Source organism: Gallus gallus, chromosome 6 (genome assembly GCF_016699485.2).
Source record: "Gallus gallus isolate bGalGal1 chromosome 6, bGalGal1.mat.broiler.GRCg7b, whole genome shotgun sequence".
In the NCBI taxonomy this organism is placed as follows: domain Eukaryota; kingdom Metazoa; phylum Chordata; class Aves; order Galliformes; family Phasianidae; genus Gallus; species Gallus gallus.
In genome coordinates, this window is record NC_052537.1 from 28,788,936 (window position 1) to 28,816,254 (window position 27,319).

General features: G+C 40.0%; 1 protein-coding gene across 4 annotated transcripts in view; it reads left to right on the top strand.

The window, feature by feature from the left end:
• The first annotated feature begins 1,581 nt into the window (after positions 1–1,581).
• The window catches only part of FHIP2A (FHF complex subunit HOOK interacting protein 2A), a 33,848-nt gene continuing 8,110 nt past the window's right edge, over positions 1,582–27,319 (top strand). For 2 of the 4 annotated variants that reach the window (XM_421774.8, XM_046943125.1), the window contains exons 1-14: positions 1,582–1,815; positions 7,981–8,059; positions 10,613–10,782; positions 12,855–12,959; positions 13,310–13,432; positions 17,654–17,947; positions 18,276–18,472; positions 19,653–19,767; positions 19,873–19,949; positions 20,055–20,247; positions 21,113–21,282; positions 22,150–22,290; positions 23,895–23,985; positions 25,609–25,752. In XM_421774.8, the coding sequence (XP_421774.3) occupies positions 1,771–1,815; positions 7,981–8,059; positions 10,613–10,782; positions 12,855–12,959; positions 13,310–13,432; positions 17,654–17,947; positions 18,276–18,472; positions 19,653–19,767; positions 19,873–19,949; positions 20,055–20,247; positions 21,113–21,282; positions 22,150–22,290; positions 23,895–23,985; positions 25,609–25,752 (1,944 nt within the window). In that variant the 5' untranslated portion in view covers positions 1,582–1,770. Of the gene's footprint in view, positions 2,770–7,980; positions 8,060–10,612; positions 10,783–12,854; positions 12,960–13,309; positions 13,433–15,996; positions 16,036–17,653; positions 17,948–18,275; positions 18,473–19,652; positions 19,768–19,872; positions 19,950–20,054; positions 20,248–21,112; positions 21,283–22,149; positions 22,291–23,894; positions 23,986–25,608; positions 25,753–27,319 lie in introns of all 4 variants that reach the window. The other 2 variants (XM_015288933.4, XM_046943124.1) reach the window with 2 other exon arrangements.

Below are 27,319 nucleotides of genomic sequence, written 5' to 3' on the forward strand. Positions count from 1 at the left end.
CAAGTCGTGTCTTTACTGACATTCAATTAAAACAGTACCATAATGCTTCTGCCACCTAAAAGCAAAAACCTGAGAGCTCTACTCTGGAGAGTATTAAGTATTTACACTTGTGTTTATTTGAGTGGAAACAACATCAGGCATGAGAAGGTGAAGTTACTGCATACAATGTGGCATTGGTAGCCTGTTCATTCATCCCCAGTGGAATCACCTCCAATGGCAATAAGCATCCAAACAGAATGTAACTCAGCTGAGCTCTTCTGCACTGATAATGCTGAAGTAGTTTTTCCATTAGTTCTCCAGTGATTTGCATTAGTACAGAAACATTGGTCTGTCAGTATTTGTCTAATATTCCAAGTAGTGAGAAATACTTCTGTATACTTCAGAAAATTCTTAGTTTAAAGCCATTCCCCCTTGTCCTATCACTACCAGACCATGTAGAAAGTCAGTCTCCCTATGCAAGGCTGCAACAAAGTCTCCCCAGAGCCTTCTCTTTTCCAAGCTGAACAAGCCCAACTCCCTCAGCCGTTCTTCACAGGAGAGGTAGTTTTGTTTCATTTCCCTGTGCTTACTCCTAATACATGAAAAAGTTGCTGCTCGTTAGTTTCCAACAATAAATGAGAAAGATTTTCCCTGTTTGGAATTACAGGTACTAGCTATGTCACTTTCCCAACATCTCATTCTGTTCACCCAGTGCTAGATCAGTCTTGTTCATCTCCTTCCATATGCTCAGTGCCTAATCAGTATCCCATAAGTAGCAGCTGTTCCCAAAAGACAGAATCAAGGAACCATTAAGATCATCAAGTCCAATCATCAACTCATCACCACAATGCCCACTAAATGCCATCACTCAGTGCCACAACTCTACATTTCTTGAAAATCTGAGATGGTGACTGCCCCACCTCCCTGGGCAGTCTAGCCTGTTCCAATGCCTCACTGCTCTTCATGAGAAGAAATTTTTCCTAACATGCAACCAAGTGCCATCCAACGTGGTATTGCCCTTCCATTGCCCCTGTAACCTCTGCTCAGCTCTCTTACCTCTGCTTTTCCCACAGCATGGAACAACGGGGAGGGTGACCTTTTTCTCTGAGGTATCTGGCTTGGAGGTGAAGTAAAGCCCACCCGGTCTTCTTCAAAGGGAGGAAGATGCATACTATCCATCTTCTGGGGAAAAAAAAAAAGAACAGTAAAATAGGTGAGATGCACTGCCACGTGCTCTCTCACACTATGTACATGACAATTGCCTAGACCTATACCCAACCCATCCTGTCACCCTGAAGATAGCACTGCTGCATGGAGACATCAGTGTGATTACAACCCACTTAGGGAACAATGAAATGCAGCTGGGATAACCAGCCAAGGCTGCTTCTTATAGTGAGGAGTACAGAGCAACGCGTGCAAACCCAGAAACCTTTGCCACAAAACAGCTGGAGAGCCAGAGGAGAGCCCAACCCCAGCATGCCCTGAGGCGTCCCAGCTGCTGGTGGGCAGGGGCAGAACGGGGCGGGGCGGAAAGGCCCCGCCGGCTGTGAGCCGGGGGTGGCGGCCCCTGCAGGCCGCGCCAGGGCGGGCATCCGGAGCCTCGGCAGCCGCAGCCCGGCGGTGTCAGCGCCACGGTGTCCGCCGCCGAGCGAGAGGCAAAGCCGGCGGCCGTCCGCCCGCCCGATCCCCGCGGCCAGGCCCCCGCATGCAGCCCTCACCCTGGAGCGGCGGCGGCGGATCGAGGAGCTCTCGCGGTCCTCCCGGCAGCGGCTGCTGCAGTCGCGGGACAGGATGTTCTCCAAGTTCACCTCCATCCTGCAGCACGCCGTGGAGGCGGTAAGGCCGCCGGCGGGCCTCGCCACGCGACGCCGGGGATCCGGGCCGGGCCTAGCAGCCGGCGGGCCGCGCGGCGCCTCAGCGGGGAGGGGTGGGCGGCTCGGTTCGGCTCGCCGCCTGCCCCGCCGAGCCGGGAGAGCCGCCAGCAGCCCAGCCTCGCCGAGCCTGGCTCGCCCCCGCCGCGGGGCAGGGAAGCGGAGGCCGCGCCGCTCGAGTGGGGGCAGCGGGCGGCCCCGCTCGGAGCGCCGGCAGGGAGCGGGAGGCCTGCCGCGGGACGGGGGAGCTGGGGGCGCCTGGGAGCGCCCCGGGCTGACCGCTGTGGCCGTGCCGGCCCGGCCGGCGCCGTGAGCTCCTGAGCGGGGGACTGGGTGCTGCTGGGGCGTTCCTGTATAGGAAATAGAAAAGGAGGAGAATTCAGGAAACTTCTCCGGATCTTTTTGTTGCGGCCTGCAAGCCCTAGCTAGCCGTCTGCGGTGCTTTTGTGTGATGTAGGCGCGTCCGTGAAGCACCTTTTCGTTACTGGTGTCTTATTTTAATTGGATGGGGATAGAGAACGCAAGCTGGGGTGGTCCGCGGTCGTGTGTGCTTAATTCCATTTCATCGTGGAGACGAAAACATCTGTGCTGTGGCTGCATGGAGAGGAGCAGAGCAGCGGAGTCTGTCGCTGCAGCTGCCGTGGCTGCAGGCCGCGTTGCTGCTGTTATCCGGAGCCCTGCGCTGCTTACAGCGCTCTGGTCCGGTTCTGCGTGGAGCTGGGGCCTGGCGGTAGGCTACGCCTATGGCTGCCAGCAGCGGGGTCGGGGTGAGCCGGGGCACCTACAGAGCTGAGTGCGGAGGGAGGAGCTGTTGGCCGGGTGTTAAACCTGGCAGTGAGACGCTGATGGAGGTGATGAAGGGAAGTTCCGGATGGCTGAAAAAAGAAGAGCCTACATGGCAAATCACATCCCATGTCAGGTGCGCCCTCTGGGTATGAATGTATTCCTCCATGCTGCAGACGCTTAAGGTTAGCTGTACGTGTGTCTGTAGTGCTGCAGCCTTGGGTGGGACTGTTTAGGTGTTAAAATTAAGCATGTGTTAATTAAAGTGTGCATTAATAGGGTCTGCTTCCTAGTTTGCTCTGTTACAGTTGCGACTGGGAATAAATGTAATGATGAAAGTACTTATTTGGAAACCTGGTACGATTGCAGATGAATACCTTCAATAAGTAGTGTCTTCCTTGGAAGATGAACAGAAATGAGCAGCTGCCTAGCTAAAGAAATCTAGTTAGGGTGAGCTGTGCCATGTTTTCTATAAGCATAGATGAATAAGTGGTGCTGGAGTGGAGGATTGGGCTTATCAACTCAAGTAACTCATAAAAGGTATTCCTAGAAGAACGTTTTCGTCACTGATTGTGCACAAAAAGAACTGCATTTATATCAGATTTATAAAATACTAGGAAAGATCAGTTACTTAAATGAAAGGTGGGGAAACAGTTAATATGTAACAGATCCTTAAATTAAACAAAGGAGCAGGTTGGTAAACGCCACTTTGCAGGTGACCACTGTAAATAAGCATTCTACATGGCCTTGCTCAAAGGTGTTGTCCCTTTGAGGGTTGCCTCATCCTGCTAACAGCACTGTGACAGAGCTCCCAGTAATAAATGCTGTGTGTTTGCAGGGCTGTGACAAATATCCAGCACCGCGCGAGGCATGAAAGGTGGAATCACAAAAGCAAGAGGGCTTTTTTAATTTACCTAAGAAGTTTGAGCCAATGATTCAAGCACAGAGCTGAGAAATAGAAACTTCTAACAGTTTTGGGTCTGACTGTGGCTCATCAACAGAGTTGTTAACTAAAGATGTACATTCTCAGTGGATTTGGGTGCTTACCTTCTGGAGAAAATTTGGCTGCAGTTGAACAGTTTTCAGCTGAGTTGGTCACTTAAATATGCTTGAGGAAGCATCAAGGCTCAGCTTTCATTGATAGGAGTTCTTTACATCAAAATTGTTCAGGTGACTCTTCTCTGTGTCATTTCTCCTGTGCATCACTGACATAAAGATCCTCTCCTGCCTCAGTATCCAGAGCCTACTGACTTTAGACACGTGTTTAAATAGCAGGAGTTTCTATGTTATTAGGTAATAGTTGTTATCTTATCCTCAATTTGCCATCTCTACAAACTATGACAAGGCATTCCAAAGGTTGACAGTGTAATAAGCGTGGAGTATTTGCCTTTTGCTTGTTGTGAGTGTACTGCTCTTTCATTGATTGCCTTCGTGGCAGGACTGTGATGAGGCATAAGTGAGAGATCAGTTGCTTTTTATTAAGGTGTTTTGTTTCGCTTTTCTGCAGCATCTGGATGAGTAACCACCATTGTGGCACTGTCCTGACAGCAGCAGCTGTAGGTTGGGTTTGTTGGTAAGAGAGGTGGAGGAGACGGCAGTCTTTGTGCTGCAGAGCAGAATATAAATGTTCTTACTTTATGGGGTTAGTATTACTGAATCTCTGGCAGTTTCTGTGTGCGTCCTCCCCAAGATGTTTCCCATTAATTTTATATTACTGATACACTTTTATCCCAAAATTACTCGAGGAATTCTGCATTCTCTGGAAGATACAAACTGTAGTGTACAATAACAAAGCTGGAAGTCAGGCTTCTTTTTTTTCTCTTATCTCACGTTCTTCACTTGTGTTTCCAGAAAGCAAATACCTTGTCTGTACAGGGGTCGCCTGGTGTTATCTGGGCTCTCAGGAGATGTTTCGTGCTAATAGTGAAGTTGAGAGGATATGTTGGAGCTGTGCACATCGAGCAGGAACATTATGATTTTAATTGTTTCAAATGTTGTAGTTTTTAATCAAACAAGACGATTTTGGTGATTTTGTTGGTCACTTGCTACAGATTACTGCTTCAAAATCATTATCTGTGTAACTACTCAGAACAAGATTCGTTTTTCTTGAGCCCACTTGATTTGATGTAATAAGCTCACATGACTGCTTGTCTTAATACTGTACTACTGTTAAATGGCAAAATTCAATGCATGGCTTGCAAGTGTGTGCAGTCTTAATTTTATATTTGAAAGCAGTGACCGTTACAAATTCTGTGCATCCATCAACTGAAGAAATAAAATAAACATCCAAGCATTAGTCACTTTTTCAGATTTTCCCCCGGGGCAAACATTCAGAATGGTAAAGCAGGAAAATGGAAGAAAAACATGGAATGACTGCTGTATTTTGTGTTTCAGTCGAGGAAGGGAGCACGCACTTCCCTTTGCTTCTCTTTGACCCAGCTTCTGCTTTCACTTTGCCTCCCCTCTGACCAGCCAGCAGCTGTAGTTCTTTCATCTTATCTTTGCCAACTTGTCCAAAAGATACTGAGATATATCACCAACTTTGCTTTTTCCTGTTGGTTTTTTTTAGTGTTGAATTGCACTTCTGAAAAGTGTACATGAAAACGACGATCATGATTTTTAAATGCACAGAGAAGTGGCTGTGATATACTGAATATTTATAGATTTCTTTGTTCTTGACTTTACTGTGCTTTTTCCTGCATTACCACTAACTCTGTGTACTTTTGCAAGCTTAGTGGAATTGTATTTTGGACAGATTTTGTAACCAGAAGGCTGTAGCTCCGGTCAAAGCTCCACAGTTCTGAGAACAGCACTTTCTCTGCAAGGAGTGGGGATTGCTCATGACTAATGTGTTGTCACCAGAGCGATAGAGCAGCATGTGCTAAGTTTAGCTGCTCAATGAGAACGCTCATTCAGTCACTCCCAGGAAGCTCGTCCGCTGGAGTCGGGCACCAGATGGAATAGCTAATGGACATCTGCTCTCATGGGCTGCTTTTTGGGAGTGCTCAGCAAGTGCTGGCCATTTAGATATACCAACAACACCCACATTACAGTCTTTAAGATGTTTTCTTTCACAGAAGGGGATTTTACACCAGGATTAGGAATCCATGGCTAAAAATTGGTAAGAATGCAAGTAACTACATTAATATAACTGCAACAAATAACTACTTTTAAAGTAAAACCTGAGTTAGTAAGTAGCAGTAATTAAGTCTTCACAGTGGATTTTATTATCTTCAGGATCTTACATGCAAGTGCCTGTGTTTTAGAAAGAGATTATTAAGATTGGCAGCTGTAACATAATCAGTCTCAGCTGGTGGCAAATTACTCATTGTGGATCAGAACCTACAACTTCATCCTAGATTCACCTGACGAAGAAAGGTTAAAGCACATCAGCCAAGTGTTTGGGCTCTTGCATTTTTCCAGTGCTGGGCTTTGTGTATGTATGAGGTGAGATAGTAGTTTTTGCCTTTACCTTATCTTTGTATCTGAGTAACTAAGAAAAGAGATTTTATATATTTTCATTTATTTGGCAGTAAGGCACTTCTCTCTGAATAATGCATCACTCTGATAGAGTTACATTTCTCTTAAATATGCCCTGAAATAGCTGTACTGTAAAAGGCATGTTTTTACTAGGTCCAGCCTCGGTGGGAAGAGCAGTTTGGGGGTAGTAGTATTAAAATGCTTTAAGCAAATGTGTATCAGAATGGAAACTCATTAGCAGGAAATAGGCATGTACATGCAGTGGGGATCTTTCCAGTGGCTGGTGCTGCACACACAGGCTGTGCAGTGGCTGGCTTGTGCATGTGCTGCAATCTGATGTGGGTCTGTGACATCACCAGGTGCTTCAATTAAATAGGGCAGGACCTGTCCCTGAATTACCTCTTTCTCTCTGAATTCCGGCCATTGAGGTGTTTGTTGAGGGAGAGGATGTCTGAGATCTCTCTGTGAATAAATTATTAACAGTGCTGGGAAATGAAAGCCTGTCCCTGGCACTGCTCAGAGGCACTGAGTTTGTCTGGAAGCAGACGAGGCTAGAAGAAGTGGAAAGGAAAATTGCATCAGACAAGGATCAATTTTTAATGTTATTGTGTGCTACTTTGGAAATAGTATGGTCTGAAAAGCCTGGTATTCCTCAAAAGTGGACTCTACTCATCACCCTAAGCTGAGTTTTTGGCATAGTTTTATTATGCAAAACAATCACTGCATTGCTCAACATAGAGCAGCAAGTATGATGTGTGAGGTGTGAGACAAAATACCCTGTGCTCAGTCTTCAGTTTGTTCAGTTTCTTTTTGATATCACAGTAGAGTTCATAGTAAAGCAAACTGGTTTGTGCACTGTGAGGTGTGCAGAGACTGCAGCAGCTGCTGTGCTGCTCTCAGCACCTGGCTGTGGAAATGCAAAAGACTTCATCAGTCCCCAGACTATCAGGGAATGGATAAGCAATGCAAATTTGATTGCCTGCTGCCATTTGTGAGGGCACATTTCACCACATGGTACAAGAGCAGATAGTTAGCAAGCACCACTGCTTCTTGCATTTCAAAGTCCTGTGTGCAAAGGGTCAGGAAGCATTAGTATTCCACTTTTTTTATCAAGACTTGGTGTGCGGTTCGTATACTCAGATTTATGTCTTTACCAGTGTAAAGCACCATTAAATTCAAGGCAAAGACTGATATGGAAAACTTGAGACACTTTTTCAAAGAGACTAAACCCACACCATGGCTTTGCTCCTGTAGTATGTTCCTTTTCCTGCATGCCAGCCATGCTCATAAATTCCTTCAGAAAAAAAGGGAGCTTCTTTTTATTTCAAAAATGAAATAAGTAACACATTTGTTAAGAGACAAAACAGTGTCTCAACTCTTAAGGCTGGGTCTGATGTGCAAAAAGTCAAAAGGTCTAGAAGCTGGAGCTAATTGGAAGCAGCTGATCAGTATTTTTAAGAGAGCAGAGGGAAGAATGAGGACAGCTTATGAGAAGGGAAGATGACATCAAGAGAAGATTTTAGTAGAAGTCATGGTTTTGATTTTTCTTAAAGGACAAAATTCTGAGTTCTGAATAGCTCAGGTCCACTTTTCTTGTGTTGCTTTGGTACGTGAGTGATTGCTTGTGTTGCTTTGAATAGATTGTCTGGATCAGAGACATGACTGAGATTGTTAGTGGTGTTCACATCTAGTCAGTATGGCATGGGGCTCCTTCATGAATAACGCATGAAGTCCTTGTTAAGGGTATAAGCACAGAGTGAGAACTGCAGCAGTTTGGTTCCAAGTGTACGATAAAATTCACTTGAATCTCTGCAAAAATGCATTTATTGAATTCCTAACCTATTCTTTCTTTTTCTTTTCCCTGTAGCTTGCACCTTCCCTTCCATTACAAGAAGATTTTGTTTACCACTGGAAGGCAATAACCCATTACTACATAGAGACTTCAGGTAAGAGAAAAAATGCTCTGGTTTTACATCTTTATGTGAAAACTAAAGTTCCCAATTTCAGTGTTGTTAAAAAAATCAAGAAACATTAAAATGAGTCATATTTCATCAAAATACCAACAATAATAATTATGAATTAGAGATATTGTGTACCTCTTTTTATCCCTAAAAATGTGAGCACAAACAGCTGTGGAAGAAAGGTCACTTCCTGACTGTTGCGGGGAGATTGTCCCTTTTCATGGCTGACCCAATTTCTGCCTTAGTCTATTCAGTTTAATTTAAACAGACAGCTACAGACATGTAGTACCTGCTTTTAACCTTTTTATTGTTTGGCATGAGGGATTTTCGTGTTCTTCTAAGATTATTTTAACAGCAACATTTGCACAGCAGTTTTGTGCTCATACATTTTACAAGGCTTCTTGGAGTTCTGTGTGCTCAGTAATAAATATTTTTTCTTTAGTGTATTATCTTAGTGAAAGGTGTTTTTTATAATACAGCTCTGAAAAGTAAGTTTGTGAGCACATTCAGAGAAAGAAAATAAATAAAACTTGTTTGTAGAGTCATGGAATCATAGAATGGCTTGAGTTGGAAGGGACCTCAAGGATCTTCAAGCTCCAACCCCCCTGCCACAGTCAGGGCTGACAGATAGAATCAGAGAGTCACCAAGGTTGGAGAAGACCCACAGGATCACCCAGTCCAACCATCCACCAATAGTTTTTGTTAAACCATGTCCCTCAACACAACGTCCAAACATCCCTTGAACACCTCCAGGGTCAGTGACTCCACCACCTCTCTGGGCAGCCCATTCCAGTGCCTGACCACTGACCAGATCAAGTACTAGGTCAGATTGCCCAGGGCCCCATTCATCCTGTCTTTAAACACTACCAGGGATGGGGCATCCACAACCTCTCTGAGCAGCCTGTGCCATCACCTCACCACTCTCATTAAAAAACTTCCCTGACATCAGATCGTAATCCCCTTCCCCTTAGTTTAAAACCATTTCCCCTTGTCCTGTCGCTATCTACCCGTGTAAAAAGTTCTGCTCTTCTAAAAAATCGATGTTCTCATGAAATTATGGCTGTAGTTGTTTGTTCTTAACCTTTTCTTTGGTTTCCTTCAGCAGTTATGCAACACATCAATTTTCAATTTTTGATTCTAGTTTAATAGTTTAAAAGTGAATGCTACCATGCTTTCCTCAAGCTTATTAATTCTGCATTTCTATTAGAATAGCTTTGCAATCTGTGTTTCTGTCTGGGACGGGTGATGTTGTTTATGCCAATACTTAATCCTACAAACTGAAATTTGACCCCTGTTCCACATACTCATCTTTTGGAATGCCATGTGATCTTTCCTAAGGTGAAAATGAGAGTGGTAGAGGAAAACTGATACGATTATGCAGTACAGAATAAAATCTGACCTATCCCCCACAGGCTTTCAAAAGTCTTCTGAAAAAGAAGTTTTTGGTCAGTGGATAGATTTCTGTGCTCTTCAGTGGAAGCAGAATTATCCCTAAGAAACTGCAGCAAACAGTAGGATAATTAGAGTTTGTGGTGGAGACCAAAATCACTCTGATATGGCAGTTTTCCTTTGTGTTCTTGTTGGCATTTGCATGCAACTGGTAGTTATTTTTAGATGATCACATAAAAAGTAGTAGCTATTTCCCTAGAGGGATATTTGTTCAAGGAGAATTTAGCTGAAAAAGAAAAAAGCAAAATCTGTACACATGTGGATGTGCGGTACTGCATGTTAATGCCATCTCCCACTGCCCGTGACATAAATCCAAAGCTGTTTCATGACTTCACTACTTGATAATATCTTACCCTTTCCTTTGTAAAATTTAACAGAACGCTATCTTAATGCAGAAGGAATAAGAGCCAAACCTAAAATTTCATAAAGAATAAGCAACATAGAGTCAGGGTTTGCTTTCTTGTTGTTACTGTTGGATAAGCCATTTTATTTATCTAGTTAGCAGAGGAGCTAGTCAGCTGCTAGTTAATTTGATCTTTTTTTTGATTTCAAAATGCTGTGCGAAGAGTTCTTGAGACAGAATGGATGCTAACTGAAAGATTGAGACTTGTATCTTTCTCTTAAGCTTGGTTTCTGGCTGCAAAACTTTTCCTTTCTGCATGGTTAACGCATGTTTTGAAATCTGATGTTTCACCTTTATCCCAGTGCAAGGTTAAGTACCTGCCTCATGCATATTTCAGTTTACATTTTCAGATATGGGTCTGAAAACTCAATTTAAGGAATGGTTAAAAAAAAAAACACTTTGTTTTTCAGGGCCCTGCAATTTTTTGCTATTTAGAACCTCCACTTTATTTTCAAAATTTGGTCCAGTGAGTGTTCATATATGATTTAAAGGTGTATGTCTATCTTTGACATTATACATATGCATATATAAATTGTGTGATAGCTCTCCACTGTCTGTTTTGTGACTTTATATAAAAATATTCCCTAAATGAATTGCCTTATTTTTTAAATCTTAAATTTGGGTCTGGACTTAAGAAAAATAAGACCAATATTAGTCATTTCTGATTGTGTATCTCTCTTATTTAGATGACAAAGCACCTGTGACTGATACCAACATTCCTTCTCACCTGGAACAGATGTTGGATATTCTAGTTCAAGAAGAAAATGAGAGGGAATCGGGTGAAACGGGGCCGTGTATGGAGTATTTGCTACATCACAAGATTTTGGAAACACTTTACACACTAGGAAAAGCTGATGTATGTACCAGTCTGCAGAGCAGATTATCATTCATATGGGCTTGTGACTGTGATAGGGGGTGAAAATCTGCAGTTGATTGTAGTGTAGGATGCTGCAGGATGCAGTAAATAGCTCTTTGCTTATGTTACCAATGTATCACAGATAACAAATAGTCTTTTACAAGTGTGATCGAAGTGAGACAACCAGTAAGATGCTGACTAAGGTGGAACACAGATTTATTACTTAGCACTCTGATACTGACTGTGAAACTAGAAGTAGGAAAACACTTTTGTTAGTTGAGGAAGTTTTAAGGCAACCACAAGATAGCATTATCCATCTCTCCAGTTAGTGTTGGGAGATTCTTGGGTGAAAAGTGCTCTATTAAATACATATCGTGTTTCAATTTTCTGAATGTGAGTAGTTACTGCTCAGAAAGACTCCATGTCAGAAACCATTGACTTAAGCTGATCCTCAGACAGCTTGTGCATCTGAATCTTTGACACGATTCTAGCCTATGGCAATGTTGTGTGGTCCTTTTCACATGTGCTTTGTGGCACATGAAATTAACTTCATGGTCTTGGTGTATTCTTGCTGATGTCTTTCTTGGCAGACTTGGGAACTGAAATGCATGGGATTGGATGAATCACAGGGTGTATTAACTTGGCAACCATTGTACTACAACTTCTTATATCATGGCGCAGATGCAGTTAGAAAAGCATGGTGTGTCCTGCTGGAAGGATGAATAGAGCTCTCTGTGGTTTCATTTTCACTAAACCTTTTACACATTGTCAGGCATTTTTAATCTACTTAATTTTATGTATGTAGACAATATAAGTTACTAGTTGTCTGAGCTTAGCATATTTCTTGCTTCTGTAGAACCAGATCTCTACAATTTAGTGTTATTGCACCCCCTGTCCTTTAACCACGCTATGATGCCTGATACTGATGTGTTGAAAATACAGAATTGCTCAGAAATATAGCTTATTTAGTAGTTACAAACTTCACAGGGACTCAAGAAGAAATGTAGGCATATGAGAAGCAAGTAATTTGTGGCATGTTTCTAAGAGCTGAGAGAAGTAATTTTGCACTCATTTAGATATGCCTGTACAAGCAATTCTTGTACAGTCTTTCTTTATGCTTTGTCACTTGTAGGTTGATACATCTGAAGAAAACACACATTTTGGTGCTTGCAGGATGTTTCAAAGATCTTCAAAGTTAGGAGAATAATACCCTTTCACAGCACTCAGACTTACTGTGTTGCTGTTATGTGCCCTGATGGTTCAAAACTTCTCATTCTCTGTAACAAATTGTTTGACAACTAGGTGATAATTAGGGTTTGATAACCTATGGATAATTACCTCGACAGGAGAAGCAGGTTAGTCTTCTTGGCTGCTGCCACACACTCGGGTCACTAATTTCTATTAGAAGAACTGTTGTTCAGGGTGTGCGTAATGAACCAGGTCAGGGAAATTATGCAGATTAAAATTAATGTGTGAAAATAACAGTTTTTTTATATTATATTAGGGCATGTGAGAGTTGGGGGTATTTAGCCAGAAACAAAGGTACGTTCAGGTCCACATGCCATTGGTTCTGATGGAGATAGGAAAGTACTTTCATGTGACACTATGTATGGTAGGCCATAGAACATGGGCATGGGTGTTTCATAGATGCTTATGATTTATATTCTGCTGAATCTCAGGGAAAGCAGCAGCTTTTTCTTGTCCTGGAACATCTGTGCATTCATAAATGCTTTATCTATGTATGGTTAATGGCTCATTAATTTAAAAAAGCTTTTGGTGGACACTTCAGATGTTTGTATTTTATCATTGCATATTTGTATGTACTGACTCATTGAATTGCTGGTTTTTGTGGCACAGTATCCTAGAAGAAATCTGACCTGTAGGCAATTAATTCAGAGTTTATTTCCCTCTGTATCGATGGGGATATTTCCTTGAAAGATTGTGGAAATCTGCACTACAGCAGTTAATTGAAAGTATGGATAAACGATTCCTGTTTGATCTTAGCAGTTTTGAATGACAGTTTTGTGTCTGTAGTTACATCTGTGTTAAGTGTTCATCTGTTTTCATTCCAGTGTCCTCCAGGAATGAAACAGCAAGTTTTGGCTTTTTATACAAAACTTCTTGGAAGAATACGGCAACCTCTTCTTCCCCACATAAATGTGCATCGACCAGTGCAGGTACTGCTCAGATTTTTAAGTAAACTGTGTTTCTGTATGACAAGTTTCTCTTAGTCTGTTTTAGCTAATGATATCTTTATTTTTTTCTATTCTCGAGTAAGTTATAAGCTACTGCTTAAGTATAGAATCAGTTTTAACATGCTGCCAGTTAGATTCTTGAACTGCAACTGCAGTACAAGTCATAAATAATAAAGAAATCTTTACACCAGTCTTAAATCCAGAGCAAACATTCAACTCAATAATCGTGCACCATCGTAGTATGTGTATGGAAAAAGAATCCCATCCACCACTCCTAAATAAAGCTGTAACTTCCTTCCTGTCTTAATTGCTCATTTTTCTCTATGTGACAGAAATTGATCAGGCTGTGTGGCGAAGTTCTGGCAACACCAACAGAAAATGAAGAAATTCAGTTTCTCTGTATAGTGTGTGCAAAACTGAAGCAGGATCCATACCTGGTCAACTTTTTCCTTGAGGTGAGTAAAACAAGTCTGAGTTTATCCACATGTATTTGTGTAAGAGCTGGTCACAGACAAAATCTGTAGAGAACAGGAGGTCACATGTTGAACTTCATAGCCTAGTTTTCATTCAGTGTGTGATTGTTTTTTCCTGTGATATTAAAAGTCTTTCACTTCTAGAGACTCGATATGTCCCATAATTTTTACCTCAAATTTCATTCAGGATTCCCATATACCTGCTTGAGGTTCTTTCCCTTTGAGCCTTTAGAGGGCACTCTCCAAATTACAAAATCAAGTTTTGTTAGCCCTGAGATGAATAGGGATTGTAATGTAGAACACTGTGAGGAGCCTTGAACTTCCTTGTTATTTTGTTCTCAGCCCAGTGAAGGCTATGGTACAGATTGCACGGGGCACTGAAACCTTGTAGAATGCTGAGTGTTCTGTGGGCTTGGGCTCTTATTTGATGGTGACACATATGGTCTAGCTGCAGTGCCAGCTCACAATCTACAATATGGCATTATTTTCTATCTGTAAGAAAGCCAAATATCTTTACTCCCATCTTAGAACTTAACATGTTGCGTTGATGAGACCAGAGTGGGAGGACAAAGAATTTATAGAGACTCTTTTTCCCATTTAGAAAGAATGTTTAAAAGTTTAATTTATTAAAGTATATTTATAAGCTCTTCCTTCTCCCACTTTGATGTTTGCTGCAGTGGTGCAGTATTTGTTAAGTGTACGATACATAGCTGAAAACATGTAGATATGCTATATTTCAGGAATATTTTACAAGTTTACCCCAATCAACAATCTCTAGCAGCAGAGGCTGATAAACATCAAATATATGTTCTTTCTCATTAAGTATATGAATCTCTTATAAGTCAGCTAGTAGAATCCATCTCAAGTTTATTTTTACCTTAATTAAACTGTCTCAATTGCCCTCGTATCCACAGTAGTAAAAGTAGTATAAGGGCTGAAGATTCCATGTTTAATTATTAGAGGCATTTAGGAGCAAACTACTAGATACATTACATGCAGAAAATAGTAGAAGTCTAAACCAGGGTAGTTTTTGATGCTATTAAATTGTATGGTTGAAAAGAAGAATTAAAACCCTCTGAATAACTTCTCTGCTCAAATAATGGCCCTGAAGTCAAATCAGAGAATGGCAATCATTGAAACTACAAATATTTTGTTAGACATCAGCTATTGCTCTTTTTGAATATAGCAAGATTATAACCTTAAAAATCTTGACATGGGAAACCAGGTGATTCCTAATTTCAAAGAGATCCCAGTTTCACAAAACGCTGAGTGTGAAGTTCAGGCAAGCTGAGGGGCATTCCTTGTCACTCTTGCTTCCTTTACAGAATTATTCTGAATGTTGTAGCCGAAGGCAGATGTCTTCACTTTTCATAGTTCTTTCCAGATAAGGCATTTGGGTTGCGGAACTGTCCTCTATTAGGAGAGAATATTCTGGTTGTTCCTGTCTGTGCCTCTTAGAGGTGCTGTAGTGACTTGGTATCTGCTTCTGACCTTCAAATGCACGAAAGGGTAAAGTTACAGAATTCTGTGTGGCATTTAACTCTCAGTTCTCTAACGTTTAAGCTGAAAAGCAGACAGATCTTTCCTAAACAGTCTGCCTGTATGTCAGTAAGTTTTACTTCCTTCTGTAATTTTTTTCTGACGACCCTCTGTAGTCATTCATGAACTTAAAGAAAAGGAGTATCTGTAGGTGTAGGCTTTCCCTTTTATGATTCTGTACTAAGTACTTCACTGTTAGAAAGCTGTTTATATTTTAATAAAGTCTTTCACCTATGTTGCTGAACTGACAGGACTATTTGGTGTAACAGTATCTCCGTAAAGATACTTTTAAATACTCTTTAAAAGTTACTTTTGTTGCAGAAATAAAAACTGTATTCCTTTTAAAGCCTTTAAAATCCATATGGTAAATTTGTATTTTTTTGCTTTAATGTATTCCATTCTTTAAACTGTTCTCCCTGTTCCTATGTAAAGAGATAGAACATACGTAGGAATGTTTGATTTACCTTCTCTTTCTGAACCGTTATTAGATGCTAAACATGTTAAGTCATGGTTTTTCCCTTTCATTTCTTCCTAAGTTGGCCCACCTCATCTCACCTTAGTAGAAGTATTACTTGCAACTGATTGTTCTATACTAAGGGAAACTTGCTTCTCTGTTTTCAAATTTCTGCTCTTAAAACCTCTCATTGTTCTAATATAGTATCTATTAAAAAGCTGCACCTTCATTTTATAAAATGAAAAATACTTTCTCTATTCACTTCTACTGTCATTACGACAAATTGCCAGGTTTATATTTTTTGCTCTAAATTGAGTGGGCATTGATATTAGCTATGATATCACCTGATTTTTCCACAGGATCCTTTTTAAGTCTGTCTGAAGTTAGAGTCACAGTATTACTCACCACAGGTTTTGGGACTCAGTAGTTACGTATTAGGAAAATACAAAGTGTGTTTGTATAGCGTCTGCTCTCTGCTGATACTGAGCTCACTTGGAGGAGTGCTTTATCTAGAAAACACTGAGTGTGTGTTTTATGTAACCTTTTCTATTAGGTCATTCAGGATCCTGTTTTGCACCTTTGCAGGAGGCAGGTGAGCAGCTAAGCTGCAGAATTGCATGAGTAGAAAACAGGAGGCTTAAACACATGCAAAAGCTCTGCCGATGTGTTGTTGGATGTACAGACTGCTTTGTGTTATTTGCCAATGCAAAAGTAACGACCTACAGACAAATTTCTGGGGGCATTTATACGTTTTATGTGTGTTAGGTCTCTCATCAGTGCCTGAAGTAATAGGTTGCTGTAAGATAAATACTTCACAAAACATTATCTAATCTTTGAAGCAACTGACTATTACCTGAGAAGTGCCACCAGTAGCATATAATCCAGGATTTAAAATGCAGTTGCAGGCTCCAGCTCTGCTTGATGTGCAAGGATTGTAGTTCTCATCCAGGTATTCCCATGGATTGATAACTTATATGGGAGGTACTGGAGGAGTTGAGAAGATGCAGCGATACACTAACATGGCTCAGACAAACCCATTCTGGGTGCTTTGCTGCCTGATGCTTTTCACGTTGTTATAAAATCTGTTGAAGGAGTCATTTTTCTTCTGTAGTCAAAAATCATAGAATCACATCCTACTTCTTTTATAGCATGCAGTGTGCTGCTTTTACCACCGGGTTGCCTCTCCAGGGATGTGGTTATATGAGTCTATCATACCATTCAGTACAAATTCTGCATGCAGAACGCACATCAAGCGAGCAGGCATTCACAGCAATGCTGTAGTTTGCTGCCTGTCCCTGCTGGTTTGTATGCACTAAACACCATTAACCCCAAATTGTTACTCTTTAAAATTGTTAATGCTTGAGATGTATTTGTAATAATTTTGGCTTTATCCATGAGGAGAGAAACCCTTTGGATTAATAAACTCACTGCTGACTTGAAAAATTGTCCTATGCTGAAGTCTCATTTATAGTTCTGATAAAGCATTATTCACCTGTGCTTTTGACAGAGGAGCACTGAATTTTTGCCATGGTGTGGGTTTCTTCCTGGCCTCTCAGAGCACAAACTTAAATGCCTTTGTTATTGCTGGAGATGAATTTGTAGAATCATGTTAAGTATAGTTTATAGCATCTAACAGGGTTCACTGTGATCTGTTACAGTACCTGGTGCCCAGTGCTAGCTTAAAGTATCTTCTGTCCATTTTGTCTTTTAAATGTTTTCTTCAACTTGAGAGTACTCTACTATCATAAAGTGTTTGGTGTTGTGTTTTTTTCCATTTTCTCTGAAGCAATGATCTCAAGAAGTTGAGTGAGTTCCTTTCCAGGTGGAAACAGTGTTTCAGACATTAAATCAGTTTGAGGTCCTGTCTAGGAAGGGATATTCTGTAGCGTGTGCTAATGTCAAAAGGTGCCCTCATAAGGTAAATGAAACAGTATAATGACATGAAAATAAAAATAAGATAAATGTCAAATAGTGGGCAAAGCAGGTGAGCCTCAAAATGAAAGGCCTTAACAGAAAGTTAAGTGCACTGAAAAATGTTCTAGATTTAAAAACTCACCTGCTGTGGCAGTTCATTACATTCTATGTTGTTACTGTATCCAGCCTTGTAAAGTACTACTTAAATGCTGATGTAAAAAATTTCCCTGTAGTGGGTTTGTGCTTTAGGATGAACCGCAATTTCAGCTGTGTAATTGCAACAAAATGCTTTGCAGAGTAAGTTGAAAGCAATGGCTTCCAAAGAATCAACAAATGTAATCACAGAAGACATGCTGAAAGGCCAGGATTCATTGGCAACAGACACTGGGCAGGCCATCCAGCCTGAAGAAATGCCTGGAGCTGCTGGAGCTGAGCACATGGAAAAGGAAGATGAGCTCCCTCAACAGGCAGATGATCTATCTTTCAGTCTGGATGAATTAAATGTCACATCATCACCTGAGTCCTCCACTGTTTGTCCGAATCAAGACTATAATTTAGTGAATTCTCTACTAAATCTCACCAAAAGTCCGGTGAGTGATTTTATTTTGTGCAGTGTGATAAAATGAAGTTGTTTGGATGCAGTGTGAAATAGGTAGAGGGAATGAACTTACATATATGTGCAGTACTTTAAATATACGAAATAAATCAGAGTTCTTTTGTGGCTGGTTTTTGTAAATTGATTATTTCCTTTTCCTAGAAATTCACAAGAAATAAATCTTAATGACTGAAGAAGAAACCAAGAGATATTTTCATTAAGTGTGGGGGAATGGAGAGACTGTTGTTTGGGAGATGTTTGCTTCTGGATTTCAAGTGATATTCATTCACTGCCTGATTAATTCTTCCATTCTGTTCTGCCAGGATGGCCGGATAGCCGTGAAGGCTTGTGAAGGGCTCATGCTTTTGGTGAGTTTGCCAGAACCAGCAGCTGCCAAGTGCCTGACTCAAAGCACTTGTTTATGTGAATTGTTGACAGACAGGCTGGCCACCCTCTACAGAGCCCTGCCTCAGTCACTGGATCCCTTAGACATTGAAACAGTGGAGGCAATTAACTGGGGGTAAGAATTTTCTTTTTGTATTTAATACCTGAGGTGACTTTAGACCCCTCCCCGATGCTCGTTTACTGTAGTTACGTAAAAGGTATAAAATATTTATGCCCCCCTGCAAGTGTAAAGAGCAGAGTTTAGGTTCTGTCTTTAGTACAGCAGGAACACCTTAGATGTGCAGCATACTTGTTATTTCTGCCATAGGACTAGATTAGGCTGCCAGTCCTTTCTAAAGATCCCTCAGGGGAAAGTTTTCCACTGAATTACATTGGCAATTTATGGTGTTGTAGCTGGAGTCTCAGGTACAGATTATTTTCCTGTTCAGATGTCAAAGATTTAAGAAGCATACTCTAACTTTTCAGTGTACACGGTGAGCCCCGTATAGTGCAGCAGAGGTCAGAAAGGGTAAATTTGATAGCATGCTCTTGTTGCAAAATCTTTATGGTGAAAAAGAAGAAGGAAAGAGTTACTGCATAACACCTTGAAGGAAAAGACGCATGCTGTTAGCCTTATTGCTTGTCATGTTCTCAATACATTTAAGTGCTTGTCCCTGCTCTGTCTTTATTATTATGAGTTTCTCATAATCTGTTAGTACACAGACAAAAAGTAGGTATTTGCAAAAGAATGTTTTAACTTTTTGCTTGAAATTTTAATTTAGATGAAAAAAAGATAACTTTGAATAGTGGGGTAAATAATTATTGAACTGCTTTACCAAAGGACATAGTGAATTTGTTATTCCTTCCAGCCTTTAAATGCAATACATGCTTTTTCCATGCTTTACCACCTAGTTCAGGTATAGGCTGTGTCGTTTTGGTGGATTTGATTGAGGTCACTTACAGAATAGAAAAGAACAATTGCCTTCATTTTATGGACTCTGACTGCAGGAGTTAGTGATGCTAGTGGTCTGTGTTTCTTGGGAGAGCAGACTAGGCGAGCGATATTCCCTGCTGACTTAAGAAATCCTTAACCTTAGTATTTCCACTCAGTTCTTTGCTGGACATACAGTGTGTCCTTCATAATGCCTTTCTATGTAATGATAGCACTTCCAGATTGGTAGAGACAGGCAAAACGATCTTAATGTTCATTTCACTGTTAGTACATCATTAATTATGCTAGTAAATTCAATGAGAATAGAGTCCAATGTTCTTCAAGTGCTTGTAGACTAAACAAATATTTTCCATCCATGTTCTAGTTTGGATTCCTATAGCCACAAAGAAGATGCATCTGCTTTTCCAGGGAAAAGAGCGTTGATTTCATTTCTTTCATGGTTTGACTACTGTGATCAACTCATCAAAGAAGCACAAAAGGTTTGAAATGTTTATAGATGATACAAATATATTCAGCAAATAAAGAGTTCTGGTTGTTTCTTAGCTTCTGAGTTTAAGACATGCCATCCTGTATTTTTGTTTCAGATTGCTGCTGTTGCTATGGCAAAAGCTGTGCGGGAACGATTTTTCGTTGATGTTATGGAACCCCAGCTGATGCAAACGTGAGTAGCATCCTACAAGACACAGCAGAGCAAAGTCTAAATCAAGCTGATTTCTTTTTATCAGCTGAAATCCAGTGTATATCTGACACTAAATTTATTGTTCAGCTCAGAAATTGGAATCCTCACATCAACTGCGTTATTGCATCGCATTGTTCGTCAAGTAACTTCAGATGTCCTACTGCAGGAATTAGTTTATTTTGTACTCGGAGAACACAGAGAGCCAGAAACTTTGCCAAACATCAACAGGCATCCATTGCGACACAGGTTAATCGAACACTGTGATCATATTTCTGATGAGGTAAGAAGGGGTACTGATATACTAATGTCTCCTGGCCAGCTCTGTCCTGCATCCTGTAGAGATGTCACTGTGAGGTCTTTTTGTATTTGTTTCAGCTAATTTTGGTGAGGAGTAGTTTTGACTGCCACTCCTACGAATTCCCTTCAAAAAAGTGAAGGCCCAGCTATTTCTTGTAGCTACCGTGTTGCATCAGTTAATAAAGCTTATTTGCTTGTCTCCAATGCATATCTATTTGGGCTTGCTCATCTCTAAGATTGCCCAAATTTTATGTAATTGCATTTTAATCTGTTTTATTATATGTTGCATCGCTTATTTTGTGTTGTCAGTTCTGTCATATTAACACATAAGATGTGGTTAAAAACAAACTATTTTTTGTATAAACTACACGAGGTCAGAGAATATGCACAGTGCCAATTAAAAAATAATGGAGTAACATTGAGCACTTTACATACAAAAGACCTTTTTAAAATAATTGATTTCAATGAAATTATTCTTTAGGAGCTGCTCCTTTTTTTCCTCGCTTGCACAGTAACAACAATCCTCTGGTATGGAACTGACTGTAACGCACAGAAAGCTAAGTTGTTCTCCACACGTTTTTTATTACTTTGGCAGATTTTAGAAGAGCTTTTGTTTTTATAGGAAAAAAATACATGCACATATTGTTTATCAGATGTATAAACAGGAACGGTGAGTCCACACACCACATTCAACATCATGATTTCCTATTTTCTTTTTTTGTAATTCTGCTTCCTTTCACAATAGAAATAAGTAATTGTGATGTTCTGTATACAGACAGTGGTGGAAGGCAAACTGCATTAGGACAATGGTGCATCACTTGATGTAATTTTTGCTTTTTACGTTGTAGATCAGCATAATGACTCTACGAATGTTTGAGCACCTTCTGCAAAAGCCTCATGAGCACATTCTCTATAATTTGGTTCTGAGAAATCTGGAAGAAAGAAATTACATAGAATATAAGCCACTGTGTCAAGAAGATAAAGATGTGGTAGAGAATGGGCAGATTGCAGGAGCAATGTAAGTTTCTTTTTTAAGATGTTTTTGCAACGGTTAAATTGGATCCTTCTTTTTAAAACCAGGGGTTTGAGTAATTGAAGGGAAAGTGAGCACGGTGAGCACATTATGTGTTCTGTGTATTCAGCTGTACCTCCAGTGAGCATATGTGAGGTGATGCACAAATTGCTATGTCACCAACCGATGTGAACTGTTGGAAGGGTATCAGAAAGGCTAAAATTCTGAAAAGCCTCTTTTCTGAACTGGGCACTGCAAGATTTTCATTTGGCAATTTATTTAGACATCTACTTAGCTTAAGCTCATGCAAATTCATACTATATTCAGTGAGATTACTCCTAAAGTCACTCAGTCACTTAGGTGTCCTGTTTACATTTGTGTTCTTTAATCATTTTTTGATGGGGAAAAAAATTGAGGAATGCTTTAAGTAAATTTTTTTAAATACTCCAGCTAACTGTTGTGATTTTTTTTTACCTAATGGAGGAGGGATAAGGACTCGTCACATCCAGCTATTTTAGCATCTTAATTTAGATTTTTCTGAGTCATCTAAAATAGCCTGATTTCCCAGAGTGTAAAAGTATCTCTTATGTAAAAAATATGTCTACAGAGTTTCAGATTTCATGCACTGATTTTGTACCAGTAAAAAATGTCTACTCTGTTAATCTTCTTGAAAACAAATTTTGCTGGATATGTGCAAAGGTTGGCATTTCTGCACGTTAACATGGTAAAAAGATGTGCATATGGCAGCATTCTGGACAATCCTGTAACTGTTTAGAGATGAAAAACAGAAAGCATGCCTTTTGGTCCAGAGAATTTCTTGCCTTCCGTAACATTCAGTGAATGATTATGTTTTTGTCTAATATAATCTCACAGAGACCTGGAGGAAGATCCACTATTTACCGATCTGTCTCCAGATAACACTGGGGCTCAAGAGTGGCTCAGTGTTTCTCCACCTGTCAGTCCAGAACATCCCAAAAATGATGGGAAGACTGAAGTTCATAAAATTGTAAATAGGTAAGTTTGAAACAAACACTTATGGAAATCTCTGAATGTGTGGGTGTCTGCACACACTGTGCATACCAAATGTACTCCGTAATGGGTGTTGTTCTGTGCCAGCTGGTAAAATGACTCCACAGAAGAAAATTATGGCATTTTATCAGAAAACTACTCCCAAAAGATTAGAGCTTTGCAACAAGTACATTGCAACAAGTACAAATAATTCAGCATAAACTTGAAGAACAGATAAACTTTACAGCTAATAGTCCAATTGAATACTCAGAGTTCTGAATAAAAGCTTCATTAATAGAATGCTTTCTTTCCTCAAAAAAAAGGGGAAAAAAACCTCCCACTTTCCAAAGTTTCTTAAACACTTAAAAGAAATCATTGCTGTGCTAGAGATAACCTCCTGTTCCCTGAAAACCAGGGGGCATCTCTGTCACCTGTAACATACCTTTGTGCTTGCTAAACATACTGCAAGTTGGATATCACAAAGAGAACAGATTCTCTTCTAAGCGTCTTAGTGATGGTAATTCTATTAGCAACTAATATTAGGACAAATGCTGTTTGCTCTGTTAATACACTTTAGCAAAGCAGCACTGGTATTTCAGTGCTGTCCTATCTACTTAGCCAGAAATAATCAAAGGTGTTAGCCAGAGGCAGCAAACAGCCCAAGGACAGGCAGCATGCAGTGAAGTAGTTGCTTCGTGCCTTCTTTCCTCCAGTACTGCTATATGTAGTTTCCAGTGGAAATGATTTGGAAGGAAGATGAAAACAATTTCCTGAATTTGCCCTGTGTGGTCTCCATCACTGAATAAAAATCTTTTAGGAGTTCCAGTTTCTTTCAGATTTGTTTTTTCTTATAAGATGAGCATAATATGAAAATTCAGCTACTATGTATTTCTGCATCCAAATCTTCCAGGAACCTCCAAAAGTTCTTGGTGTATGGAGAAAGCTGAGCTTTAGGAAATAGGGTCCAAAAACTGAGTATGTTTTGCTGTCCAGAAATTGTAATTGTTTTTTTAAATGGCGTTAATGACATCGCCTCTCTAATAAGGTTCAGAATTCCCTGAAGTTACTTAGGCCAGATATTGGTGAAGTAATAAGGATGTATGGTGCATGTACTACATAGCTGATAAGGGCATTTGTATGCAGATTTTCCCGTACATTGGTAGATATTTATTGCCACAACAAACTATGGGAAATAGAACTGCCTGTGCAATAGGCTAAGAAATTTGAACTGTGATTCTCCTTCAATTCCATTTATTCCCCAGTGAATTTTCCATATGCTCTGGTAATATGGGGATTGACCTTTAGCAAATACTTGAGCTAGTTATGACTATTCCTTTTCATCTCCATTCTGTCTGCTCATTTTCAGAACATGCTAGCGTTCCACTGAGGTTTTTACCTCTAGTGTTACGCAAAGTTCTGAAGTACATGTCTTTTTATAAACAGTAGTTAGAATACTTAAATATTATATTCTCTGTTCCTCACATAAAGTTACAGTTGGATTAATTGGCCAGACAGTTCAGTATTGTGTATGCTACTACAGATGATGAAAAGGTATTGATCTTGTGCACTGTGGATTATAGGTATTCATTAACATTCCTTTGTCTCTTCAGTTTTCTCTGTCTTGTACCTGATGAAGCTAAGTCATCATACCACGTGGAGGGTACAGGTTATGATACTTACCTCAGAGATGCCCACAGACAAGTAAGTCTTCCTTATTCCTTGAGAATTTGAAATGCTGATGTGGGTATACAGAAGGTTCTATAAATAATTCTACTACGTACATCTTTTAGTAATGGAAGATGGGAAAATTCAATTTTTATTTTCTAATGAAATCTTAGCTTTAGAGATTTTTTTTGATGGTGAATCCACCTTGTATTACGCTACTGGGAATAACGGATGACATTAAATGCATTAATATTCATATAACAAATACACTGAGAGAAAATCTGAACTGCAGATAGGTTCTTAATTTGCTTTTGCATTTATCTGCATTCTCTTGGAGAATTGCCTGCCAAGCTGTTTGAAAGGACTAAAGGGAAATTAAAATGCTGCATAGGAATTATGCAATCTGGGACTTCAAAAATAAAGGCACATCATAGGGAATACACAGCCTGGGGCATTCAGGTTTCAAGTTGATAGTTCTGGTAGGAAGGGAAATCTTTATGATTTACTAATTTGAAATAAAGGCAGCTTTTGTTTTCACAAATGTAGTCTGAAGTGTCCTCGGTCAGAGGTCACTGTTTATTTACAGCTTTCTTACTGAAGCCCCATGACTCTTGTATAATGGAAAAAGTTGTGTGAAGTAAAGTAACTGTGAGCTGTATTTAGTAGGTAGTTTAAAAACTCCATGATCTCTGAATTATGATATCAGCAGTTTAGGATGAGAAGCTTGAATTTCTGTATTTATTCTATTGTTTTATCTGTAGTCTCTACTGAAAAGAAAGGGAATAGAAAATAGAGAACAAGGAAAGAAAGGTTGACGTAAAATTCCCCTAAGTTCTATTCTTAGATGCCAGAAAATACATATCATCTTTGTACATCTTTTATGCCTTGGGAAAAAGAGTATTCTGGGAGTTATTAGAGAAAAGAATTGGTTTCTGTCACTTCCTGACAGTGATATGGCTACTCTTAAAATAATTCCCCCCTAAGAATAGCACTGCCTATTGCTGTTACTACATCCAAATAGCCTTTATGCTTCCCTATGTCTATTCCTGGAGGCCTGCATGAGTATGTAAGCTGCACTCAGTGAAGTCTGTTTTGCCTCACTTTTGCTACTGTTTATTCCTGCTTTCGTTAATGTGGTTCATAATTGGTACTCCTTTCAAGGTATAATTCTGGGAGAGTGAGACACCAGGCAGCTCACAGCAAATCAGAGCCAGGAGCTGATAGGCAACTAAGAAAGGCTACTGTGGGTGGTAGGAAACAGAGGGAAGAGGAAGTCCTGCAGTACATTGCGTTTGTATCACCTGCACATCCACGTGCCTTCCCTGTCCTGGGAACTGGGGGGCAATCTGGGTTGGATGTTGAGATAAGCTGTGCATAATAATCAAGATGTGTATTTGTAGCCTTACCTTGTTTGGTCTCAGATGACTTTTGGAAGTTCTAGCTTTTTGTTTCTGAAACTACCCTGGCAGCATGAATGTTGAGAAGAAAATGAAGCCCCTGTATGGAAACTGATCATGTTTGTTTTAGAATGACTATTCTTTTTGGAATTAGATTTCTCATATAACTACAGATTATGGTTTTAAGGCTTAGATGCCATTAAAAGGAAATGAAACAATTTCCATAGAGGTTTTGAGTGTTTTCCTCACTCCTTTTTTCTAGTTCCGGGATTACTGTCTCATCTGCTTACGGTGGGAGTGGCCTGGGTCTCCCAGGTCTTTGGAAAAGTGCAATTTAGAAGCATCATTCTTTGAAGGCCATTTCTTGAAAGTCCTCTTTGACAGAATGGGCAGGATTCTTGATCAGGTAAGAAAAAGCAGCTTATAAATTCCATTTTTGTTGCTTTCATCACTGCTAAACTGCTTAGTCTCCATAAACTCCAGTAGATTCCCAAAATTTTAGACGTCTGTTACAACATGATATTATTGTGTAAAATTCCATATCCTAGTTGCAGGTAGATTGTAGGATGTTATAGTGATCTGTATTCTCTTCAGAACAAAACCTTCTACGTTAAGCATGCTATTATCATCATTAGCCACCTTTTTGTGTACCAGATGTTTTCTTGACCAGTGTTGTGATTGAAATGTCATTTAAATTGATGAGTAAGACAAGAATATCCTAATGGTAATGGATGAGGCTAAGATAGTGTCTTAGAAACTCATAGGTATTAACATCTCTGGTTCAGTTTTCATTTTCTAGTGTATACATTCAGAAAGCATGTACATTTTTCAGCAAATAAAATACTTTACTTCTCCTTTCTGCCATATTTTTTTGAATTTCAGTCATCATGTAAGATGAGAACAATTTTCTGTGTCACTTGTAATGTTTTCCTGTAGTTAGGAAAAACTGTTATCATTCCATGGAAAATTTCTAGAAGGTATCCTTTCCTATCTGCATTTCAGTTTTTGTTTTGTTCTTTCTTTTCCTGTTTCATTATATTGAAATAATAACTGTATAGCTGCCAAGGGCAAACAAATGAAATATGATCTGACAGGCGCCTTGTCCTGAAAAGGACATGTCAGACCCAGATTAGTAGAAAGGAGTTTAAAGAAAGTGAATTTTCCTGCTCTGTCTTTCTTTCTGTATCTAGCCAGCCTGCATGACCTCATCTTTTTGAGCAGAAGCAAAGTGAAGGCTCAGGGAGGTGAAAGGGAGGTCACTTCATGTTTCTTTGCCTTCACTGAATTCTGGACTTAAATTAATCAAGTCAACATTGCTTTTTTCAATGAGGAAGATAACTTTCCTTGCTAGTGAAAATGAGCCCTGAGGGTCTAGATTACCCTCCCTGTAACACCAGCTGAAGATGCTATAGATGCAGTAGTACCAATTTTTTGGAGGTTTGCACAATTCTATTCAGTTTTGCATATGCAGCTATCTACACAATGAGTAGTTAGCTGTGGTAGTGGCAGATTCCCAGCTTATAAACAGGGCAAGAGTTATTTAGACATACAAATAAATGCACAGGCAACAGGGCAGGAAGCCAACAGTTGTCTCTAGGTCAGCTCTGTGAGTGTTTAGAGGAGAAGGATGTTTGAGAGTACCAACATGTATAATTCAGAAGTCAGAAAAGAAAGCTGAGCGCTTCTGTTGCTGTATTGTGTGTTCTCAGTGTTTTGAATATAGCAGACTTAAACTGTGCATTTTAGTATTTGAAATGGTTATAGATTGAAGTTATGAAGAGATCTGGTCATCAACTTTCAGGAGGAAGAAGCCCTGTGGATAGGAAAACCTCATCTGAACATACATGATACATACATCATAAAAAGTAAAGAAAGTGAATTGCATCGCCTAAGAAAAACTATTGCATGTATCAGATACATGCAATTAGAATAAAAATAGCATCTGACATGGAAGCACAGCGCCCATTTTGATA